General features: G+C 48.3%; 1 protein-coding gene and 1 long non-coding RNA gene across 4 annotated transcripts; both read right to left on the bottom strand.

Moving 5' to 3' along the window:
* Nucleotides 1-8,158: 8,158 nt before the first annotated feature.
* LOC128408581 (zinc finger protein OZF-like) lies at nucleotides 8,159-13,241 on the bottom strand. 3 transcript variants are annotated; one of them, XM_053378529.1, is made up of 2 exons: nucleotides 12,545-13,241; nucleotides 8,159-9,238 (listed from the first exon to the last, which is right to left on the bottom strand). In XM_053378529.1, exon 2 carries the CDS (start codon nucleotides 9,157-9,159, stop codon nucleotides 8,203-8,205), a length of 957 nt encoding a protein of 318 aa, XP_053234504.1. In that variant the 5' UTR covers nucleotides 9,160-9,238; nucleotides 12,545-13,241; the 3' UTR covers nucleotides 8,159-8,202. The 3 variants fall into 3 exon arrangements, with proteins under 3 accessions (XP_053234504.1, XP_053234505.1, XP_053234506.1); XM_053378530.1 differs by having other exon boundaries at nucleotides 12,712-13,241; XM_053378531.1 differs by lacking the exon at nucleotides 12,545-13,241 and adding an exon at nucleotides 12,372-12,438.
* A 2,843-nt stretch (nucleotides 13,242-16,084) lies between these two features.
* On the bottom strand, nucleotides 16,085-20,298 carry LOC128408587 (uncharacterized). Its single transcript, XR_008329122.1, has 4 exons — nucleotides 20,170-20,298; nucleotides 18,739-18,794; nucleotides 18,294-18,381; nucleotides 16,085-16,275 (listed from the first exon to the last, which is right to left on the bottom strand). It is a non-coding gene; the product is annotated as an uncharacterized LOC128408587 (long non-coding RNA).
* Between the last annotated feature and the right edge of the window lie 437 nt (nucleotides 20,299-20,735).

The following is a 20,735-nucleotide window of genomic DNA, read 5'->3' as shown; positions in this document are numbered from 1 at the left end:
GGCTGACCCGACCAGACAAAGAAAGGAGCCTGGCGCCGGCGATGCCAGAGCCCCCTAGTGGGCGCAGCCTTGGCAGCGATGGTCCGTGGCGCCTTGGTTTGCTTTTCCGCCGAGGGGACGCGGCGGCGGCTGTTGCGCCACGCTCATTTCCCTGCCTCTGCGCTCCCTGCAGACATTGTCCCGCAGTAGCTGCTGGGGCGTGAGTGCGCGGCTGCTTTTTGTAAAGGTGAATGCAAGCCTCTCTTTGCGCTCAGCTGCCATCGCGTGGCTTGAGGAAGAAGGCCAAGGGCTGGCTGGGATGTGAGCATCCTGAAATGCCGGCGTCTGGATCAGGCCAGTGGTCCATCTGTAGTCCGGCACCCTGACCTCACAAACCAGATGCCGGCAGGAAAGGAGCTGAACGTGAGCTCAAGAGCACGGGGGTCCCTCAGGGCGCACAGATGCAAAAAGCAGCAGGACTCCTGCGCCTCCACACAACTATTAAGGGTGCCTTCTTTTTCACCTAGTCTCCTTAGCACCAAGGATCTCATTACATTCCTCCTCTCCTTCCCACCTTCCGTTCCAGACGCCAGAGGCCTCCAGCTCCGGCTGCTTTCATCACTCCTGATGCTATCTGCTCACACAGGATAGAAGCTTATAAGATGACACACGTGGCATGGAGAACGTGCAGAGAGAAATGTTTCTCTCCCTCTCTCATCACACTGGAACTCTTGAACGTCCAGTGGCAGGATAGCTCAGCTAGTTAGTGCCTGGTGCTGATAATTCCCAGGTTGCAGGTTCGATCCCCGTAAGGGAGAGCTGGCGGCTGGACTAAGATGATCCTCAGGGTCTCTTCCAAGTCTACAAGTCTGTGATATCTATGGCTGGAAGATAAAATAAGTAGGTACTTCTTCACACAGCGCATAGTTAAACTGTGGAACTCATTGCCCCAGGAGGCAGCGAGGGCCACCAATTTGGATGGCTCCAAAAGAGGATTAGAAAAATTGACAGGAAGAGTGGGCTATCAATGGTCCATACTCTGCCTCAAAGGTCAGAGGCAGCAATGGTTCTGAATACCAGTTGCTGGAAAACCACAAGAAGGGAAAGTGCTCTTGAGCTAAGAACCTGCTTGATGGTTCCCCAAAGGCATCTGGGGAACCACTGTAAAAACCGGATGCTGGACTAGATGGGCCACTGGGTTCTTATACATTTTTGGCACCTGCCACTCAAATGACAAATTAGCAAGAGGTTGATTGATTCTCTCCACAGGTCAACTTCTCTTATCCCAGGTGATTAAGAAAGCCCAACAGAGACTCCATCTCCTCAGAGTATTGCGAAAGAACGATGTCAATCAACATTTGATGATCTCCTTCTACCAGTCCATGATAGAAAGTGTCCTTTCATACTGCATCACGGTGTGGTATGCTGGTTTGACATCAACTGACAGGAAGTGCCTACAGAGGGTGGTGAATACAGCACAAGATATTATGGGCTGTCCAGTGAATCCACTGGATGACATTGTGGAAGAACGTTGCCTCAGGAGAGTGAGGAAAATTCTCAGGGATGATTCACACCCTGGCCGGCACTTTCTTGATCTCCTGCCCTCGGGCAGAAGATACAGAAACATGATTAGTCACACCAACAGGGTAAAGAACAGCTTCTATCCATGGGCTGTTAGGCTGCTGAATGAAAAGATAACAACAGGGCAACTGACTTTTGGGTTTGGTGGGTGTGCGTCAGTAAACGAGGGGAATTAAGACTAAGAGAGCTGAGTGGGGGGTGCTCGTGTAATCTCACTGTACACAAGTTGTACAAGTGACAATAAAGTACAGTATTTCAATTTCAATTCAAACTTTATGTTACCGGTACTTGCAGAAACGTTTACCAGCAGATGTATGGAGGGTGGATACTTGTGACAGGGCCTTTTCAGTAGTGGCACACTCAAAATCTAAAAAGCATCTCAATAAAGGTGCGATTGGTTGCTTTGTCAGTGAACAGTGTGCATTTTAGTCTTTTAAAGGACTTTGCCATTTATTTATTTTCCTTGTTTTGTTTATCCTTTTGTATAGCTGCCAGCTGCCTTGAATACAACAGATCTGGGATGGGGAACCTGGTGGTCCTCGAATATGGCCCAGTGGTCAGGGATGATGGGAGCGAGAGTCCAACAACTTTCACGGGCCACAGATTCCCCTACCCTAGTGAAGAAAGTGGGGAACGAATGAATGCCACATTGGGAGATTTTGAATGGAAGAGCAATATTGGAACAGGCCAATTGTCCACTAAAAATTGCCTCCCCTCAGGGCCCCCGGTCCCTTTTATTCCTCAAGAGGATTCCAAAAACAAAGGAGTGCTTACTAAATCTGTTTACTGCAAGTTTACTGTGCCAATGGGCTGCAGGTTTTGAGTTCTTCACAGGCCGAGAATTTCACAAGACATGTAGTTGCAGGTACCTTTTACATGAGGCTTGTTTTGAAGATCAAACTCATAATGGCTTTCCCCCCACACACACACTCAAAATCATGCTCTCTCATTCCCTTGTGGGGAGAAAAGCAGCTGGATGTGGTTTTGGGTGTAAAACCCTTAACAGCAAATTACAATTTCTAGGTTTATCCAGAAGCTTTCTGCTTTCCCTGGGCCAGGCAAAATCCACTCTTGTTTGTTAGATTAAGGAAGGTTTGTCCCCCACTCTGTCCCAAGAGAATTTAACTATCCCCATAGTTTTCCCCTCACAAAACTACAAATCCCAGCCTTCTTAAACTATCGTTCCCAGGAACCTTTGGAGGCAAGAATGTGTATGGGGAGGAATTCAATACAAATAATAATAATAATAATAATAATAATAATAATAATAATAATAATTTCTTACTTCTACCCCACCCATCTGGCTGGGTTTCCCAGCCACTCTGGGCGGCTTCCAACAAAAGATTTAAAATACCCATTAAAACATCAGTCATTGAAGACTTCCCTAAACATTCTCATTTTCTTTTCGCCTGCACATTTCTGCTTGTCTGACAGGGGCACTCCTCATCTTGCATATAGGTCTAATGGTTATCCTGACCCCCCCCAGAGCATATTTGGGTGAGGTGCAGAGATGCGTGGGGAGAAGCCCCACTGTCTAATCGTGTGCCCTTGCATTGGCTTCAACTGGCACACCAAGCTAGCTGAATCCAGGCCATGATGTGCATGCCAGCCTAGGCCTCATGACTTTGTCAACATCGCTATTCAGTCACTTCCTTCAGCAACTGCAACTGGGATTTCCTGGCACCCTGCCTCCTATCAGGAAGTAGCAATACACACAGTGTGTATTGCCAATGTGGTGTAGTGTGAAGAGCAGAAGACTCGTAATCTGGTGAACTGGGTTCGCGTCTCTGCTCCTCCACATGCAGCTGCTGAGTGACCTTGGGCTAGTCACACTTCTCTGAAGTCTCTCAGCCCCACTCACCTCACAGAGTGTTTGTTGTGGGGGAAGAAGGGAAAGGAGAATGTTAGCCACTTTGAGACTCCTTCGGGTAGTGATAAAGCGGGATATCAAATCCAAACAACAACAACAACAACAACTTTGCCTTTCTATTGTCCCCTCCCCTCAAGTGGTTCCAGTCTTGTCCTCTGGCAACACAACAAGGCACAAGTCTTCTCCATCTTCTGCATATACCACCCCCTTCAGATATTTAAAGACAACTATCAGGTATCCCCTCAATCTCCTCCAAGCTGCACACCCGCAGCTCTTTCGACCCTTTGTCATAGAACTTGGTCTCCAAACCTCTCTCCTAATTCTGGTCAACCTCTTCTGGACCACACTCTAGCTTGTCAATATCCAGAGTGAAAGATGAATGGAGTTCAACAAGTCGCAAAAAGTATGACAAGGACATTCTCCAAAGGTCAAAAGATTGTTTATTTTTTTAAATACCTATTCGATTTATGATGAAACCTAAAGCTCCTCACCAGAGTTTCTTAGAAATCTGAGCTAGATTGGAAAATAAACCAACTCCATGTATTTTACAGTTCTTGGGGGGGGTTTTAAGTTTCCACCTTCTAATAAATAAGCATACTCATGGAGAAAACAGCTCAGAGGAAATTTGTCCGACGCATAGTGTTGGTTACTAAAAGTAAGGGCCCATTTGCACTATACATTTGAACCAGCGTCATACCATTTGCAGCAGTCATGGTTTCCCCTAAAGTTCCTGGGACTGCTAGTTTGTTCAGGGTGCTGAGACCCCCCCATCCCCCTCACAGCGCTACAATTCCCAGAGGTTTATGGGCCAATCCCCCTTCCTAGGGAGCATTGGGAACTGCAGCTCTGTGAGGCGAATAGGGGGGTCTCCTTTTTAAAAACAGTTTCATACTTCCTTCATAATTTTAGAGAAATTATTTCATCGTGTCAAAAGGCTGATTCATAGCAGTCTCTGAATCTAAAATGTACAGCTAAATTTTAAAACGCCAAAGGGCGGCGGCGGGGCGGGGGGTTGGTCTTGTCGTTGATTTTCTGACAGCTGGTCTAAAACACAAAATGCATCAGGCCATTTTTTATTTTATTTTTTATGCTGCATATGTAGTTGGTTGCTACATATGGGCACAAGGCATGAACCCAAAAAAGGTGAAAGGTAATTTGTTGGAAATTTTACGCCACAGAAGGGTCTCTTCTTATAGAAATTCCTAATTGAATGCCTGAGTATAACATATAAGCACTGGCTAATTGTGGAGGAATGAGAAATGGTTAAAGAAAACCATTGTTCAGGCCTGGTGGAAAAAAACCAAAAAAATACATGCCTGCCATAGAGTTTACCACGAGCGGCAACTCCACTGAGGAGGCAAAACAACAGAACTGTAGTTTCCCACACAAAAATGGTCAAGCCTCCCTCCACAGCGCCACCTTGTGGTCCCTTGAGTATACCACTAACACCGCCCACTGTTTGTTCACAGCCCTCGTACTTGATGACAGTGTTTGCACCCAAGTGTCTATACTCCAGTACATTAAAACATAAGGTGGAATACAAGTCTTAAGAAACAAAGATTTGTAGACAGGGCAGTAGAATAGTTTTTTTTTTAAAAAAAGAATTCTTCAAGTTTAAAGCCTACAGACAACATTACTTACTGGCCACTTGTCCTTTGGGGATGCTGAATTGCAAAGCACGGCTGCAGATGGAGCGTAGGGGTTTTGCTTGCAAGAATTCTCCTTGCTGCAATACTTCCAGCAGGGATAAGGAAGATGTGGCTCCCCAGATGTTGCTGGGCGTCACCTCCCATCACCCCTGACACTTGGCCATGTTGGCTGGGGCTGATGGGAGTCTGAGCCCAACAATATTGGGTGTCCCATCCATGACTCCTGCAGCTTCAGTCAGCCTAAAACAGGGGAAGTAATCCACCGTGCATTCTTCCTATTTTCACTTTTCATCAAGGCTCACTGTTTCCAGGCTCAGATCAAAGTGCTGGTTTTGACCTCTAAAGCTCATGTCCCCTATATCTAAAGGACCTCCTTTCCTATATGAACCTGCCCAGACCCTGAGATCATAATCTGAGGTCATTCTGCATGTCATTTCCAAGGGAGGACCAGAGGGTGGCGATGAGGGAACGGGCCCTCGCAGTGCCAACCTTGCCATCGTTTCAGCAGCAGGTAAGAGCATTTTTGTTTTCCCACCCAGACATTTGGGCCAAGCCAATGATATCATGATGCCCTATTTGTTAAATCTGCTTCTAATTACATTTATCGTGTGATTTCATCGCGGCACTTTTTACTAGGTTGTAAATCACTTTACAGTGATAAAGGGACGTGGGTGGCGCAGTGGGTTAAACCACAGAGCCTAGGACTTGCCGATCGGAAGGTCGGCAGTTCGAATCCCTGCGACGGGGTGAGCTCCCGTTGCTCAGTCCCAGCTCCGGCCAACCTAGCAGTTCGAAAGCACAAAGTGCAAGTAGATAAATAGGTACCGCTCCAGCATGAAGGTAAAGGGTGTTTCCATATGCTGCTCTGGTTCGCCAGAAGCAGCTTAGTCATGCTGGCCACATGACCCGGAAGCTGTACGCTGGCTCCCTCGGCCAATGAAGCAAGATGAGCGCTGCAACCCCAGAGTCGGTCACGACTGGACCTAACGGTCAGGGGTCCCTTTACCTTAAATCACTTTGGGACTTTTTGTAAGAGGGCCACAATACGTAAAATTTAATAAACCTAACGCTAAACCAAGTGGCAATGTAAAAACTGAGACCACCGCTAACTACTGATTGTCTGCAAAGAATCTCAGAGGCCCAACACCAGAAACTTAATCAGCAGCACAAGGGAAGCTCAATCTATTAATGAGCATCCTCTGCTTGTTGTGTTTATGCACATTGTGTTAATTGCATGCAAATTAAATATGCAGAGAGACAAAGTTCCTCCAGCCCTATTATACCCTGTTGGCATGTTCACTGGAGCTGGAAAAACTGTCCAACTACGCTTTTGAAGAAAGGGGGTGGTGAAATAACTGAGGTATGGTGCATATTTGTGGAAAGAACACTAATGGGAACCAGGAGACAAGATACTACTAACCCGTACGCTGTAGCGCTCTATTCTGTGGAGAACAAAAGGGTCAGCTTCACCACACCTGATAGCCTTTGAATGACAAACATTTATAAAATATGACTTACAGAAAGGTAATGCAGAGCACACAATGTCCCGATATAACTAATGATATTCTCCAAAGAACAGGTAGATCAAAACCTTGCCTTTTCAGGGAAGCTTTCCAGATTACGGTTTCAGTCCTCCTCATCAGGTGAGTAAGTTTTGGATTGGTTGGGATCAAAACTACACAAAGTGGCAAGAAAAAACGGGCGCAGCCGTTTCAAAGTCCGAAAAGCAGAATCACAGTCTCTGTGTCACTCTAAGAAGAACTGTTCTTTTTAATGTATATAGCAGGGAGCTTTTGAGCTTAGCCAAAAGCAGCAAAGGCTTCAGCAGAGATGCTCATTCTGTTTTTTAAGTGAGGCTGTTTCACCGCCAGAACCGTTTCTGGAGGAAAACGTCGGGAGAATCTGTGCTGAGACCAAGAGTTGATCTATGTCCGGCAAACTCACGCCAAACAGACTGGACCACTTCAGACTGCAGGTGGTGGGGGTTTGTCACATTTTTGCATACCCTCCCGCATTCCTTTGAAACCCTTCCGTTTGCAGAAAACTAGCGCATCAGAGGAAAAGGTTGTCGCTGATACTCTTTGGCTGCTAGCCAAAATGCCCAGGCTCCACCTCCACTCTCAGAGGGGCACTGTGCCTCTGAATAATAGCTGCTGGGGAACCCAGGTTGGGAGAGTGGCTGTTAATCTCAAGTCCTGTTTGCTCACAGGCATCTGGCGGACCGCAGTAAGAACAGGACGCTGGACTAGATGGGCCATTGGCCTGATCCAGCAACCTCGCCTTGTGTTCCTAATGTGCTTTTTTTAATAATAAAAAAATGAGCAAGGCGTTTGATCAATGGGGAGGTCTTTAAAATACGAAACCCCACTCCCACTTGCAGTCTGGAGCAGCACCATTGAGAAAAATCATTGCCATACGCTTTTGCCGTTTAGCCCAGATATGTCCCCTTTGGGATGGAAGGCTCGACGTACAGTGGTACCTCGGGTTAAGAACTTAATTCATTCTGGAGGTCCGTTCTTAACCTGAAACTGTTCTTAACCTGAAGCACCACTTTAGCTAATGGGGCCTCCTGCTGCCGCCGTGCCGCCAGAGCCCGATTTCTGTTCTCATCCTGAAGCAAAGTTCTTAACCCAAGGTACCATTTCTGGGTTAGCGGAGTCTGTAACCTGAAGTGTATGTAACCTGAAGCGTATGTAACCTGAAGTGTCTGTAACGCGAGGTACCACTGTATCTAGATCTCAAGAAGCGGAATTGATCCGAAAATCACCAGCTGATGTGCTGGCAAGCTGGCAATTGGTGAGGTGTCCAGCGGGCTCCCCTCCCCTTCCGTCCCATTCCCACCCCACCAGGCTTTTTCGCCCGCTAGCTTCCAAAGGGGCTTGTGTGCTTCTGAAAAAGACTCCCCAGCAGGGAACCCCCTTTCCCCCTATGACAGAGCTTTCCAAACTTTCAACGTCGGTGACACGCTTTCCAGACAGGCGTCATTTTGCGACATGGCAATTCAGTTCCACTAGCAAACCGGAAGTTAAACGGACCTGATTTCCATCCCTGGGAGGAGCATTCGCAGCGAAACGCCAACACACTTAACGTGCGGTTTGGAAAGCTCTGCCCTCTGGCAACCTGCTAGCTCAGCGGGGTTGAATAGGCCAGTATGGGGTAGTCCGCCTTGTGGATCTTCTCGTGTCTCTTGTGGTGGGAGCTGTGGCTGAAGCTCTTGCCGCAAAACCGGCAAGCATACGGTTTCTCCCCGGTGTGGATCCTCTGGTGCTGCACCAAGGTAGATTTGTCGGTGAACCTCTTCCCGCAGCTGGAGCACACGTAGGGCTTCTCGCCCGTGTGGATCCGCTGGTGCCGGAAGAGGTTGGAGCTGACGCTGAAGCTCTTCTCGCAGACGCTGCACTGGTAGGGCTTCTCGCCGGTGTGGATGCGCATGTGTTTGATGAGGTCGGCGTTCTGGCTGAAGCTCTGCCAGCACTCGGTGCAGGTGTTCAGCACCTCCGGCTTCCTCCTGGGCTTGGGCTTGGCACTGGCTGCGCAGGCCCCGTCCGCCTGCACGGCGGCACCCCCCTTGCCCAGCTTCTTCCCCGGCGGGTGGCGCAGGTGGTGCTTTTTGTGGGAGCTGCGGCTGAAGCTCTTGCCGCAGTCGATGCATTTGTAGGGCTTCTCGCCCGTGTGGATGCGCTGGTGCTGCGTCAGGTTGGACTTGTCGTTGAACCGCTTGCCGCACTCGCCGCACTTGTAGGGCTTCTCGCCCGTGTGGATCCGCTGGTGCCGGTTGAGGCTGGAGCTCACCCCAAAGCTTTTCCCGCAGTCGGGGCATTTGTACGGCTTCTCGTCGGAGTGCGTGCGCCGGTGGTTGACCAGGCTGGAGTTCTGGCTGAAGGTCTTCCCGCACTCGATGCAGATGTTGGGCTTCTCCTCCGCCGGAGCGCCCTGCTGGCACACCACAAAGTCCTTGCGTTTGCGAATGCCTTGGACGGCTTTCGCGGCGGGCCGGGTGCGAGGCATCGCCTCTTCCCCTCCTCTAGTCTTGTTGTTGCTCTCGCGGGGCTGGCTGCACTCGGGATTGGGGGTCAGCATCTTGCAGGGCTTTCAGAGGAACGGGCTTTGCAAAACACCTTCCATGGCACTGTAGCCTCTTCTGTGTGGCTCCCTGTACCTGCAGAAGCATCATAATAACAGATCAGTCAGAGTCCCTTACGTTGAATGCTCATGTTATGCATATTGACACAGATTTAGAGACCTTCTCTACTCATGCCCAGATCGGTATGGGAGCTGCTCCACCGAGATGTGATCCCACGCCTTTGCAACGCAGGAAGAGGCAAAGCAGGTGGGTTTTCCCTAAACAGCCTCGGTCCAGTATACCTGAAGGAGCGTCTCCACCCCCATCGTACAGCCCGGACACTGAGGTCCAGCGCCGAGGGCCTTCTGGCGGTTCCCTCATTGCGAGAAGTGAGGTTACAGGGAACCAGACAGAGGGCCTTCTCGGTAGTGGCCCCCGCCCTGTGGAACACCCTCCCTTCAGATGTGAAGGAAATAAGCAGCTATCTTCTCTTTAAAAGACATCTGAAGGCAGTCCTGTTTAGGGAAGTTTTTAATATTTAATGCTGTATTGTTTTTAACACTCAATTGGAAGCTGCCCAGAGTGGCTGGGGAAACTCTGCCAGATGGGCGGGGTATAAATTATTATTATTATTATAATTAATTAATTAATTAAATTTATTTACTGCCCTTTGCTTGAAAGATCTCAGGATGGTTCGCAAGATACAGGGTAAAAGCATAAAATAAAAACAAAACAGTAAAAAAAATATACATCCAATCATACATTCATTTTTAAATGAATTTAAAAGGCTGTAGAATATGAATCAGCCAAAGGCCTGGTTGAGGAGGAATGTTCCCGCCAGGTACCTAAATATCTGTAATGAAGGCACCAGCCGAACCTCCCCGGGGAGAGCATTCCACAAACAGGAAGTCGCTGCAAAAAAGGGTTGTGTGTTGCCACCATCCAAACCTCATGTGGAGCAGGCACATAAAGAAGGTCTTCAGATGATGATCACAGAGTCCATAGCACCACAAGGACATATTCCCCACACTGTGATGCATCTATAACACTGAGGACCAAGTATGGTTGCGTATACACTATACCTTTAAATTACAAATGATATTTCCCCTGCCAATGAATTCTGGGCACTGTAGTTTGTTAAGGGTCACTGAGCATTGTAACTCTGCGAGGGGTAAACTACCGCACCCAGAATTCATTGAGGCAAAGAATATTCCTTACAGGTAGCATATGTGTGTGTGTGTATACGCAGCTTCATTTCCAAGTAAAAGACACATGTTTTTAGCTTATTGTTAATTTCAATAATATTTTTAATGTTTTAAATTGTTCCTAACTGTTTCGTACTGGCAAATTTATCGTTTTCTCTTTCTGCAAACCACGTTGAAGTTTTATTACATTCAAGCGGCAGAAAAATAAACGCTCCAATAATAAAACTAAACATACTCAGACTTGCAGCATGAAATGCATACACAAATTCACTCATATGAAGCCAGATGCACGACACTTTTCTATTCCAGGTTAACTAAGCCAGAATAACTACTGCTCCCTAGTCCTATTCCAGGAGTTACGCTCACAAATAAGTCAACAACACAAGCAGCGTGCAGGAGTTACTCTGTGTAGCCATAGTTCTGACACTATGCATGCTGATTAACCCCTCTCTCCCCAGCATCCATGCACAAAGCGCAACATCTGCAGGGCTTTGGCACATGCAGATGTTTGCATACTTCAAATACCAGAAGGTGGGACTCCTTGATGTGCACAGCGTCCACGGCAAGGGGGCTATTCTGTACCTAAAGGTAAAGGGACCCCTGACTATTAGGTCCAGTCGTGACCGATTCTGGAGTTGCGGCGCTCATCCCGCTTTACTGGCCGAGGGAGCCGGTGTTCAGCTTTCAGGTCATGTGGCCAGCATGACTAAGCAGCTTCTGGCAAACCAGAGCAGCGCACGGAAACGCCGTTTACCTTCCCTATTTATCTACTTGCACTGGCATGCTTTCGAACTGCTAGGTGGGCAGGAGCTGGGACCGAGTAACGGGAGCTCACCCCATCGCGGGGATTCGAACTGCCGACCTTCTGATCACCAAGTCCTAGGCTCTGTGGTTTAACCCACAGCGCCACCCGCATCCCTTCATTCTGTACCTACCCGTGAGTATAATGCCTGAACACGGCTCCAGATTCCTTTACCAATTTTTCTATCCTTCCTTCCAGTAACAATCCCAGGGTGAGTTGTGTAGAAAACCACCAAACAATACAATTCACGAAACAATGAGAGCAGGCAGAAATATCGGAACTGACACAAACGCGCCACTCAGGATTCCAAAACTGCCTTGAAAGAAACCTGCAGGCAGTATCACAACTTAACAATTCAGCTTATTGTTTCAGTAAGCTCCCTTACTGAACATGGGTAAAGTGGGAATGTTTTCAGGTTGGGACCACAATGCGAAGTCAGCCCAATCGTACCTGAGAGGGGTGGGCCTTCAATAAATGGAGAGTGGGCACTCCTCCAGGGAAGGCCACCTGAGGCATCTCCTCCCTTAATGGGACTAGAAGACCACCCCTGAAGAGGGTGCGAAGAGGGAGGCTGGTACAGTGGTACCTCGGGTTAAGTACTTAATTTGTTCCGGAGGTCCGTTCTTAACCTGAAACTGTCCTTAATCTGAAGCACCACTTTAGCTAATGGGGCCTCCCGCTGCCGCTGCGCCGCCGCTGCACGATTTCTGTTCTCATCCTGAAGCAAAGTTCTTAACCTGAGGTACTATTTTTGGGTTAGCGGAGTCTGTAACCTGAAGCGTATGTAACCTGAAGCCTATGTAACCCCAGATACCACTGTATAGGGAGAGTTGCTTTTTCAAGTACTAGGATCCCAACTAAACATCAGAAAGAACTTTCTGACACGACAGTGGAGCAGTCTCCCTCGGATGGTGGCGGCCTCTCCTTCCTTGGAGGATTTTAAGCAGAGGTTGATCTGTCGTGGATGCTTTAGCTGAGTTTCCTGGATGGCAAGGGGTTGCAATAGATGACCGTCGGGGTCCCTTCCAACTCCACAATTCTATTAAACCATCTCGACAGCATATGTCCCAAGGGGCCACTAGGCTTATCTGCGCCACATTTGCCAAGCCTGTGCAGACAAGCAGAGAATCGCGCTCAAGTACGCTGATCTGGCCGTCGAGTCTCTTCTTTTTAACAGACGACGTGCGCAAAATCGCACTGCGATGTTGAAAGCAAGCGTTACCTGGGCGCGAGGCCCTCGGACAGAGACCTGACTTCGGAGTGGACTCCGCTTTGCAAGCTAGCCGCCCCCCTCGCTGCATCGACTCCGGCGTTTGTCCCCTTCCTTCTCCCGCCGCCCCCCTCGCTGACACCCCTTTTGAACCCACCCGCGCACCCACTGCCGTGGCCGCTAACCTGCCAGTGGGAGACTCTCCTTCCTTGGGTGCCCAAGTCAAAGGGGGTCCGGAGTGGCAGCAACAAACCGCGTCGCCTTCGGGGGTCACACGCGCGGGAGCCCCCTCGGAGGGAGGCTCCCCGGCTTGCCTCCACCGCACGGGTGGGGGTCACCCCCCAGCGCCCACCAGGCGCGGCTCTGGGGGTCCCCGGGTGGCTTCTCCGGAGCGCGGCGTGCGCAAAAGGCGCCTTCCCTCTCCAAGCGACGCGCCGACTTCTCCGGGCTCGCAATGGAGGAAGCAGCTGCAGACCCTGACCTAGGAAGCGCAACCCAGGCCTGAGCCGATGAGGAGAGCCGAGCAGCCGCCGCAAGAGCCCTCTGGCGGCCGCAGAGCAAGCAGCCACCTCCGCCCGTCTGTGCGTCCCCGTCGGGCCGCCACTGCCTCCGCTTCCTCCACCGCCTCCACTCCGCCCGCTCCCGGTTTAATTTCTAAAATTAGAAGCCTGCAGCTCGGGCTTTGCTAATCCCAGAGGAGAGGGCGCCTAAGGCACGCGGGGGCGGGAAAGGCGCTCTTGGCATGCTCAAGGGAAACGTTTCGCAGACCCTCCAAGTGTCCCTGTTTTCCAGGGACAGTCCCGGATTTACAGAAGCCATCCCGCTTTCTGATTTGGTTCTGGAACGTCCCACTTTTCCTCTGGGCGTCCCTATTTTCATCGGAGAAATGTAGGAAGGCATGGTAGGACGTCCCTATTTTCATAGAGAAATGTTGGAGGGTACGGGCTCCTGGCTGGAGGAAAAAGCAGGAGCTGCCACTTCGAAGAAAATGACAGAAAATTCGCTTCCCGTGACACACGTTCACAGATGCATTCACGTCTTCCAATTTGCTCGTGTACTCTGTCCTCACCACGCTGGAGAAACGGAGGATATCCTGTCCCTTTGTCCTTTCTCAGTTTTGCCAAACATTTTTTTAAAAAAAACCTTTATTGTTCATTAATAATAATAATAATAATAATAATAATAATAATAATAATAATTGTACCCTGCCCATCTGACTGGGTTTCCCCAGCCACTCTGGGCGGGTTCCAACAAAGATTAAAAATACATCAAAATGCCACACATTAAAAACTTCCCTGAACAGGGCTGCCTTCAGATGTTTCCTAAATTTCTACTAATTTATAGTAGTAAATGTTGGCATCAGAACCGAAAACATAACTGTTTTGAAATCCCCGCTTTCAAACGCTTGTGCCTGAGAATACAACCATATTCTGGAAAACAAAACAGTACTTTACAAAACAAAAGACAGATCACAAAAAAACGTAGCTGAGAAACTTCGCAGCCTTTGAAGCAGCAAGTTGCTGGGGGGGGGGCAGTAAAAACAAAAAGTAGAAGAATTTGGAATAACCAGACTTCCAAAGTTTTTTCCTTCACCTCTGCTGAAGGCTTCCCTTAAAATGCTGAGCTAAAGTGAAATAAGGTGGCATCAATAGAATCTAATCCCCTCTTAAAGGCAGGCGGAAGGGCAAAGGGACTTGCATTGCTCCAAATATAACCTCATCCACCCACTGCAGCCATCTCTGGCTCAATTTGGACTGTGTGTTTTTAGCAAGAACAGCACATATGAGCGCACTCCTGCCTCTGCTCACCCAACTGAAAATGCAACAAAGAAATCAGTCGCACACAAATTTCACCCAGTACTGGGGGAGCAAGGAAGAACAGAACAGAAAAAAGGAGGCAAATAACAATAAGAGAAAACGCTGACATTTCCCTAGGGAAATTAGCACCGTCTGTACCACTGAGATGCCCTCCGATCTAGTCTTCTCCACTGATGGGAAAGACGCAAACTACAGGCATGCAGCGGGAAGTGGGATCGCGCTGAACAGATATGGGATGGTTATGCCTTCTCACAGACTGGAGAGATTTGCTGGGACCAACGCAATACGACCTACAGGCTGGGATGGAGGGAATCCATCAGTTATGGGGTGGACTCAACTAGAGTTGTGTGCTGAGGTCAGATTTGCCACTGACCTGTCATGGCCAGGGACTAACTGGAATTCATTGGGTAGCACCCAACCTACCAGATGGGGGCAGCCAGCCTGCCAGATGGGGGCAGCTTGCCCAGTAGCAGGGTATTGAGTTGGCGCATTTGGGGAATGGAGGGATGCCATCTGGTTCTAGTTATGGTGGCTGTTTGTGAAGTCCTAATGCCGCCTGTGATCAATGGGTTCGCTATGGCAGGGGCAGGTAAGTTTGCTGAGATCATGCTGGGGTTTCTAAACACCATGGCACTGGGGCCGTGCCAAGGGAACAACTGGGTGGTATCATAGAATTGTTTCAAATATAATCATAACTGCCTATCCGTTTTAGAATAAGATTTTATATGCTTTGTATCAAGATGTAGTTTTTCAATTTCATTGTTCTGCATGGGACAATGACAATAAAGATATCGTATATCGTATTGTATATCGGTGGTGCCAAGGCAGCCAGTTTGGAACGCGGATCGCGGTGGGTCATCATAGCCCAGCAGTTGGTTCCAAAGGTTTGGAAGGTTTGGCGTTGCTCATTGCTAACACAGTAGAACTTCGACTTACGTACGGCTCTACTTACGTATGGTCCCAGTTACGACCTTCAGTAGCAGAAAGGTAGCCGTGTTGGTCTGCCATAGTCAAAACAAAAAAATTTTTTTCCTTCCAGTAGCACCTTAAAGACCAACTAAGTTAGTTCTTGGTATGAGCTTTCGTGTGCATGCACACTTCTTCAGATACACTAGTGTATAGTGTATCTGAAGAAGAGTGCATGCACACGAAAGCTCATACCAAGAACTAACTTAGTTGGTCTTTAAGGTGCTACTGGAAGGAAAAAAATTTTTTGTTTTGACCTTCAGTAGGTGCTTCGACTTATGAACTTTCCTCTAGATATGAACAGAGGCCTTGCCAGCAGCCTGGAGTTTGGCCAGCTGGCTGCGGGGCAGCGCTGGAGCCTCCACTGCCGGGGAGAGGGCCCCCATCCCACCCCCGAAGCTGTGGAAGAGGTGCCGCCTGCAAGAGGCACTGCAGGGTGCACTGCAGCCCCAAACTCCGCTGAGAAACTAACCTGAGGAAGTCCAGAGAAGAACCTGGCCTGGCAAGGAAAAAAAGCGACCCTGGCCAAAGTGAACCAGCTCTTTACTGACCCTTGCCCCACCCCCAGCTTGTAGCCAGGTAAGCCCACCCACCCTCAGTGCACGTTAGGGTCAACAGTAATGAAGTAGATGGGCCAATGGTCTCAATTAGTATAACACAACTTCCTATCTTCTTATGTTATCAGAGAAGCCAACCAGACTTGTGCAAGCTCAATCACTTCTGACAAACAGTTAAGGACCTTAAGAGATCCTCTCTTTTTCTGTTTTGCGTGCCCCTTCATTAGATATCTCTTTATTCTGCTGCTCAATATAAATACTCTGCACGGTCTCTGAAGCAGAATGATGAGAGCCGTAGTCCATTAATATCTGGAGGACTTCTGCCTTATCTCCTGATCACCCACCACAGGAACCAAAGGACACAAGTAAAGAAACTCAGCGGACATTAACCAAAAAAAAAGCGCCATTTATTTTGTTTGAACGAAATGTACAAAGGTGCTCAAATTCATGTTTCCCACAACATCAGCCTGGAAATCCATCCTAGTGCCAAGCATCCCGGGAGAGTGAATGCTTTTCTTGCCATGTAGTCGCATCACATCTGCTACTTTTTACCAGATTTCTTAATCCCACCTCCAGCTGCAAAAGGAAATACATTACTATCAGGCTTAGGAAAGAAAGAGAGTTAACATGTGGTACTAGAAGCAAATTCTGAAGGAAATCAGCCCTGAGTGCTCACTGGAAGGACAGATCGTGAAGCTGAGGCTCCAATACTTTGGCCACCTCATGAGAAGAGAAGACTCCCTGGAAAAGAGCCTGATGTTGGGAAAGATGGAGGGCACAAGGAGAAGGGGACGACAGAGGACGAGATGGTTGGATAGTGTCTTCGAAGCTACAAACATGAGTCTGAACAAACTGCGGGAGGCAGTAGAAGACAGGAGTGCCTGGCGTGCTCTGGTCCATGGGGTCACGAAGAGTCGGACACGACTAAAAGACTAAACAACAACAACTAGAAGCAAAATCCAGAAGTCCATCTCTCATCCTGGACTTACTAAGGGCCACATTGGATAAATTGCTTTTCTCCTCATCCAATGTATATACACAGAAATAAATTGTCATAAGGCAGTCCAAACTTTGATAAATCAGGTAGCTGTCCAGTATGCATGAACTCCCAGAAGAGATTCTAGGAGCTCTGAAAGGCACTTGACTTGTCTCATTTACATTTAACTGAAGCCCTATCTATCGAACCAGGACTTGCCAACTACTCTTCATGTCTTGGAACCAGAAGGCTGGACCTCGAGAGGTCCGGAGGGTGGCAACCTGAGAAGGGGCCTTCTCTGCAGTGGCTTGCCATCTGTGGAACGCTCTCCCCAGGGAAGTTCCCTTTTTAACCAGGCCGTTGGTTGATTTGATTGACATCCTGTGCCCTTTTAAAATGTGGTTTTTTTGGGGGGGGGTATTGAGTTGTTTTTATTTTGAATATATATTTTGTGGTTTTATATTTTGATTTTGTTCTGTGAACTGCCCTGAGACCTCCAGGTATAGGGCAGTATATAAATTAAACAAATAGCAATAATGTTAATAATAATAATAATAATAATAATAATAATAATAATAATAATAGACTACCCCAACACACAGTATATTGGGCAGCCCTTGATGTCTCTCTGGACAGTTCAGTGGCCATCTGCTGGGATGGGTCACCGAGTGTGTTTCAATTAATGCTCCAGCATCTGCAGTTTATTTTAAACTGTTTTTAACACTGTGTTTAAATTACACGACAGCGATGGCTAATAGCACAGTTATTGCGAAGGGAAAGGTATTCTATGGTGGGGGTGGGAGCAGCAGCTGGGTTCCACCAAGGCTACAATAAATCCGCACATTTATTCAGCATCAGCATGATACAAACTATAAGGCACAAGGTGGTGAATGGCAGCGAGACATATTGTATATGCACATGGTGTTTGAACACTGCCACAAAAAGTACATTAAGAACATGAGAGCAGCCTGATGGATGAGGCCAATGGTCTATCTATACCAGCATCCTGTCTTCACAGTGGCCAACCAGTTGCCTTTTGAAGCCCATAAAGCAGGACCTGAGTTCAACAGCATTCTCCCAGCCTGCAGTTTCCAGCAAGTGGTATTCAGAAGCATTCCTGCTTCCGGTCATGGAGACAAAGTATAGGCAACATTGCCAGCAACCATTCACCTCCATGAATTTGTCTAATCCTGGCTGAATCCAATGCTAGTCATAATCAGCACAGACCTATTGAAATTGGATTTGAATTAGTTGTGTCCATTAATTTCAATGGTTCTACTCTAAGTAGGACTAGCATTGGATGAAACCTGTTGTTAATTGAGATACCCAAGACTCAAGTTATGAGGCAAGCTACATGTTTTGTTATTTACTATCAACGGCGCCTTCAGGCATTTTGGGGAGGAGGGCACGGAAGAGAATAAAATTAAATAGGAAACAGGCAAGTGTAAGCACAAGTTTCTAAAAGCAGTGAACAACCTACCATGTTAGATCTGTTAGACGTGGCATGTTAGCCCTATTACCCTAACCTTGAGCTCCTCCCAGCGTCTACGTCTGCCCAGCAGTCAGATCGCTTAAGATAATTCTTCATTTGCATACAGTTTTAGAGAAAGCCACTTACTAAGTGGGCCCTTGCCAGCTGCTTTTGCCTTCAACTCTTCAAGTTTCTTCTGCTCTTCCTTCTGTTTTTGCTTGAACGCTTTGTCTTCCTGTTGGGACATTTGTAAGTAACAACGTGAAACAGCAACGAACTGGAATTATAAATCCACAATGACAACCGAACGATGTCAAAATGAACTCTGACTTCTTTCCTTCCGAAAGGGGAGAAGGGCACTCCTTTCAAAAAGCAGCTATCGGCAAAAAACCCACAGCATCCTAGCCAGCTCATTCTGGAGTGACCACGGATAATGCTATTAGGGATTGGAAGAGCAGTTATGTGGAGCCCACAATACACATAGTAAGATGCTGCCTCACCAACAATCTCCCCTCCCCGTATTCCCAAATCACAGTTTCTCCACAGTACCACCACCCCTCCTTCACTCTACACCCCCTTACACGTTTCTCACCTCATCCATTTCCTTTGCTTGCTTCTTGGGCTGTTTCAAAGGTTTCTTCTTGCCACCTGCGGGAGAAGGGAGAGAGAGAGAGAGGTGATAAGAGACAGACTCCAGGGCAATGGCAGGCAATTAGGAGAGTCTTGTGGCGTCTTAAGAAATCAACCCGTTTCATAACCTATGCCATGCTCCCACTGTTCTTTGCTTGAGGCGAGGGGGGCCCTGGGGTTTTGAATATTAGTGTTTTGGATATTGCAGATGCCATTGTGGGGTCTCAGGAAAAGCCACAAAGGCCTGTTCTTGTCCTGTTTTGTTTGTTTGGTTAGCCTAACTGATGCCATTTTGCTTCTGTAAAAAAACTGCCTGCTTTAGAATTTAGGAGGGTGAACCACAAATATGTCAAAACCTCGTAATGTTGCTAGGCGATTTTCAGGAAAACCTCCCTCTGCCGGACAACTCTCCCCTTCAAGATCTCCAGGCAGGGTGTCCTGTTTCGATCAGCGCAAGGAACCACAAAAAGGGGAAAGGGAGGACCATGCCTATAAAAAAGTATGAACAAATGCTGTTTGGGGCGGCTTCACCATCATACTGGTGAGTGTGGCTTGCCTGCTCTGTTTTGTTGTTGTTGTTTAGTCATTTAGTCATGTCCAACTCTTCGTGACCCCATGGACCAGAGCACACCACGCACTCCTGTCTTCCACTGCCTCCCGCAGTTTGGTCAAACTCATGCTGGTAGCTTCAAGAACACTGTCCAACCATCTCGTCCTCTGTTGTCCCCTTCTCCTTGTGCCCTCCATCTTTCCCAGCATCAGGGTCTTTTCCAGGGAGTCTTCTCTTCTTATGAGGTGGCCAAAGTATTGGAGCCTCAGCTTCAGGATCTCAGCACTCAGGGCTGATTTCCTTCAGAATGGATAGATTTGATCTTCTTGCAGTCCATGGGACTCTCAAGAGTCTCCTCCAGCATCATAATTCAAAAGCATCAATTCTTCGGCGATCAGCCTTCTTTATGGTCCAGTTCTCACTTCCATACATCACTACTGGGAAAACCATGGATTTAACTATATGGACCTTCTGCTCTGTTTTACTCAGCTGAATAAACGAGTGATGGTGGGAAATCTCCTCTGCCTATGGCATTTATTGGCTTTTCAGTGACCAAGGCAGCCCGATTAGCGGACCCCAACACCATCCCCCTGCAGTGTGTAATCCTCTGCGGCCAGGAGATGTGGCTGCTGTTAATTATAGCCGGGTTGTTTAAGAAGGCGCGCAGCTGGCAGTGGGACTCGAAGCCTCGGTCCCTCCCAGCTAGACCTTTCCCCCGCTTAGCCCCACAACCTATGAGGAGGCGCCCCCTCCCACTGCCTTCCCACCAGCAAATCCCTGCCAACTGCCAACTGCCGCCCGCAGCCTTCCCGCCATCCCTGCCCCTTCACCGAGATTCATTACCGTCGCGTCCCGACATGATGCTGCCTCCTCGCTTGCTGGATCGCTGCTCCCCGACCCTCCGCTCGTTCCGACACCCGAAGGCCCTGACGCCGGGGAGGAAAGGAAAAGGAGCAGCACCAATCAGTCGCAAGTATGACGTAGAAAATCACTTCCGCCCGGCCCGGAACCACCACTTCTGCCATAGAGGCAGAAAGGGCTAGAGAGACCATGAAGATAGACGGGGGAATGGCTAGAGCGACGTCCAGAATGCTAGCGAGACCATAGAGATAGACGAAGAAAGGGCTAGACCAACGTCTAGAAGGCTATAGGGAGAGACCATAGAGATAGAAGGGGAAATAGTAGAGCGACGTCTAAACTGATATAGCGAGAGACCATAGAGATAGAAGGGGAAATTGTAGAGCGACGTCTAAAAAAAATCATACAGTCCGTTCGGAGAGTTGAGCGTGAATAACTGGTTCAGTCTGAAAGATGGAATTCCACACAGAGAACACCTCTAGCAGGTTCGGCCTCCCACACGATCCAGTCGCCTGCTTTTCATACCTTTACCTCTCACCATAGAGATATCA

This window comes from Podarcis raffonei, chromosome 2 (assembly GCF_027172205.1).
Source record: "Podarcis raffonei isolate rPodRaf1 chromosome 2, rPodRaf1.pri, whole genome shotgun sequence".
Lineage (NCBI taxonomy): Eukaryota > Metazoa > Chordata > Lepidosauria > Squamata > Lacertidae > Podarcis > Podarcis raffonei.
This window is presented reverse-complemented; position numbering and strand designations above follow the sequence as displayed.

Bases quoted from the DNA above. Each gene is read 5' to 3' on its own strand.
- LOC128408581 (XM_053378529.1), bottom strand. From the start codon at position 9,159: ATGCTGACCCCCAATCCCGAGTGCAGCCAGCCCCGCGAGAGCAACAAC.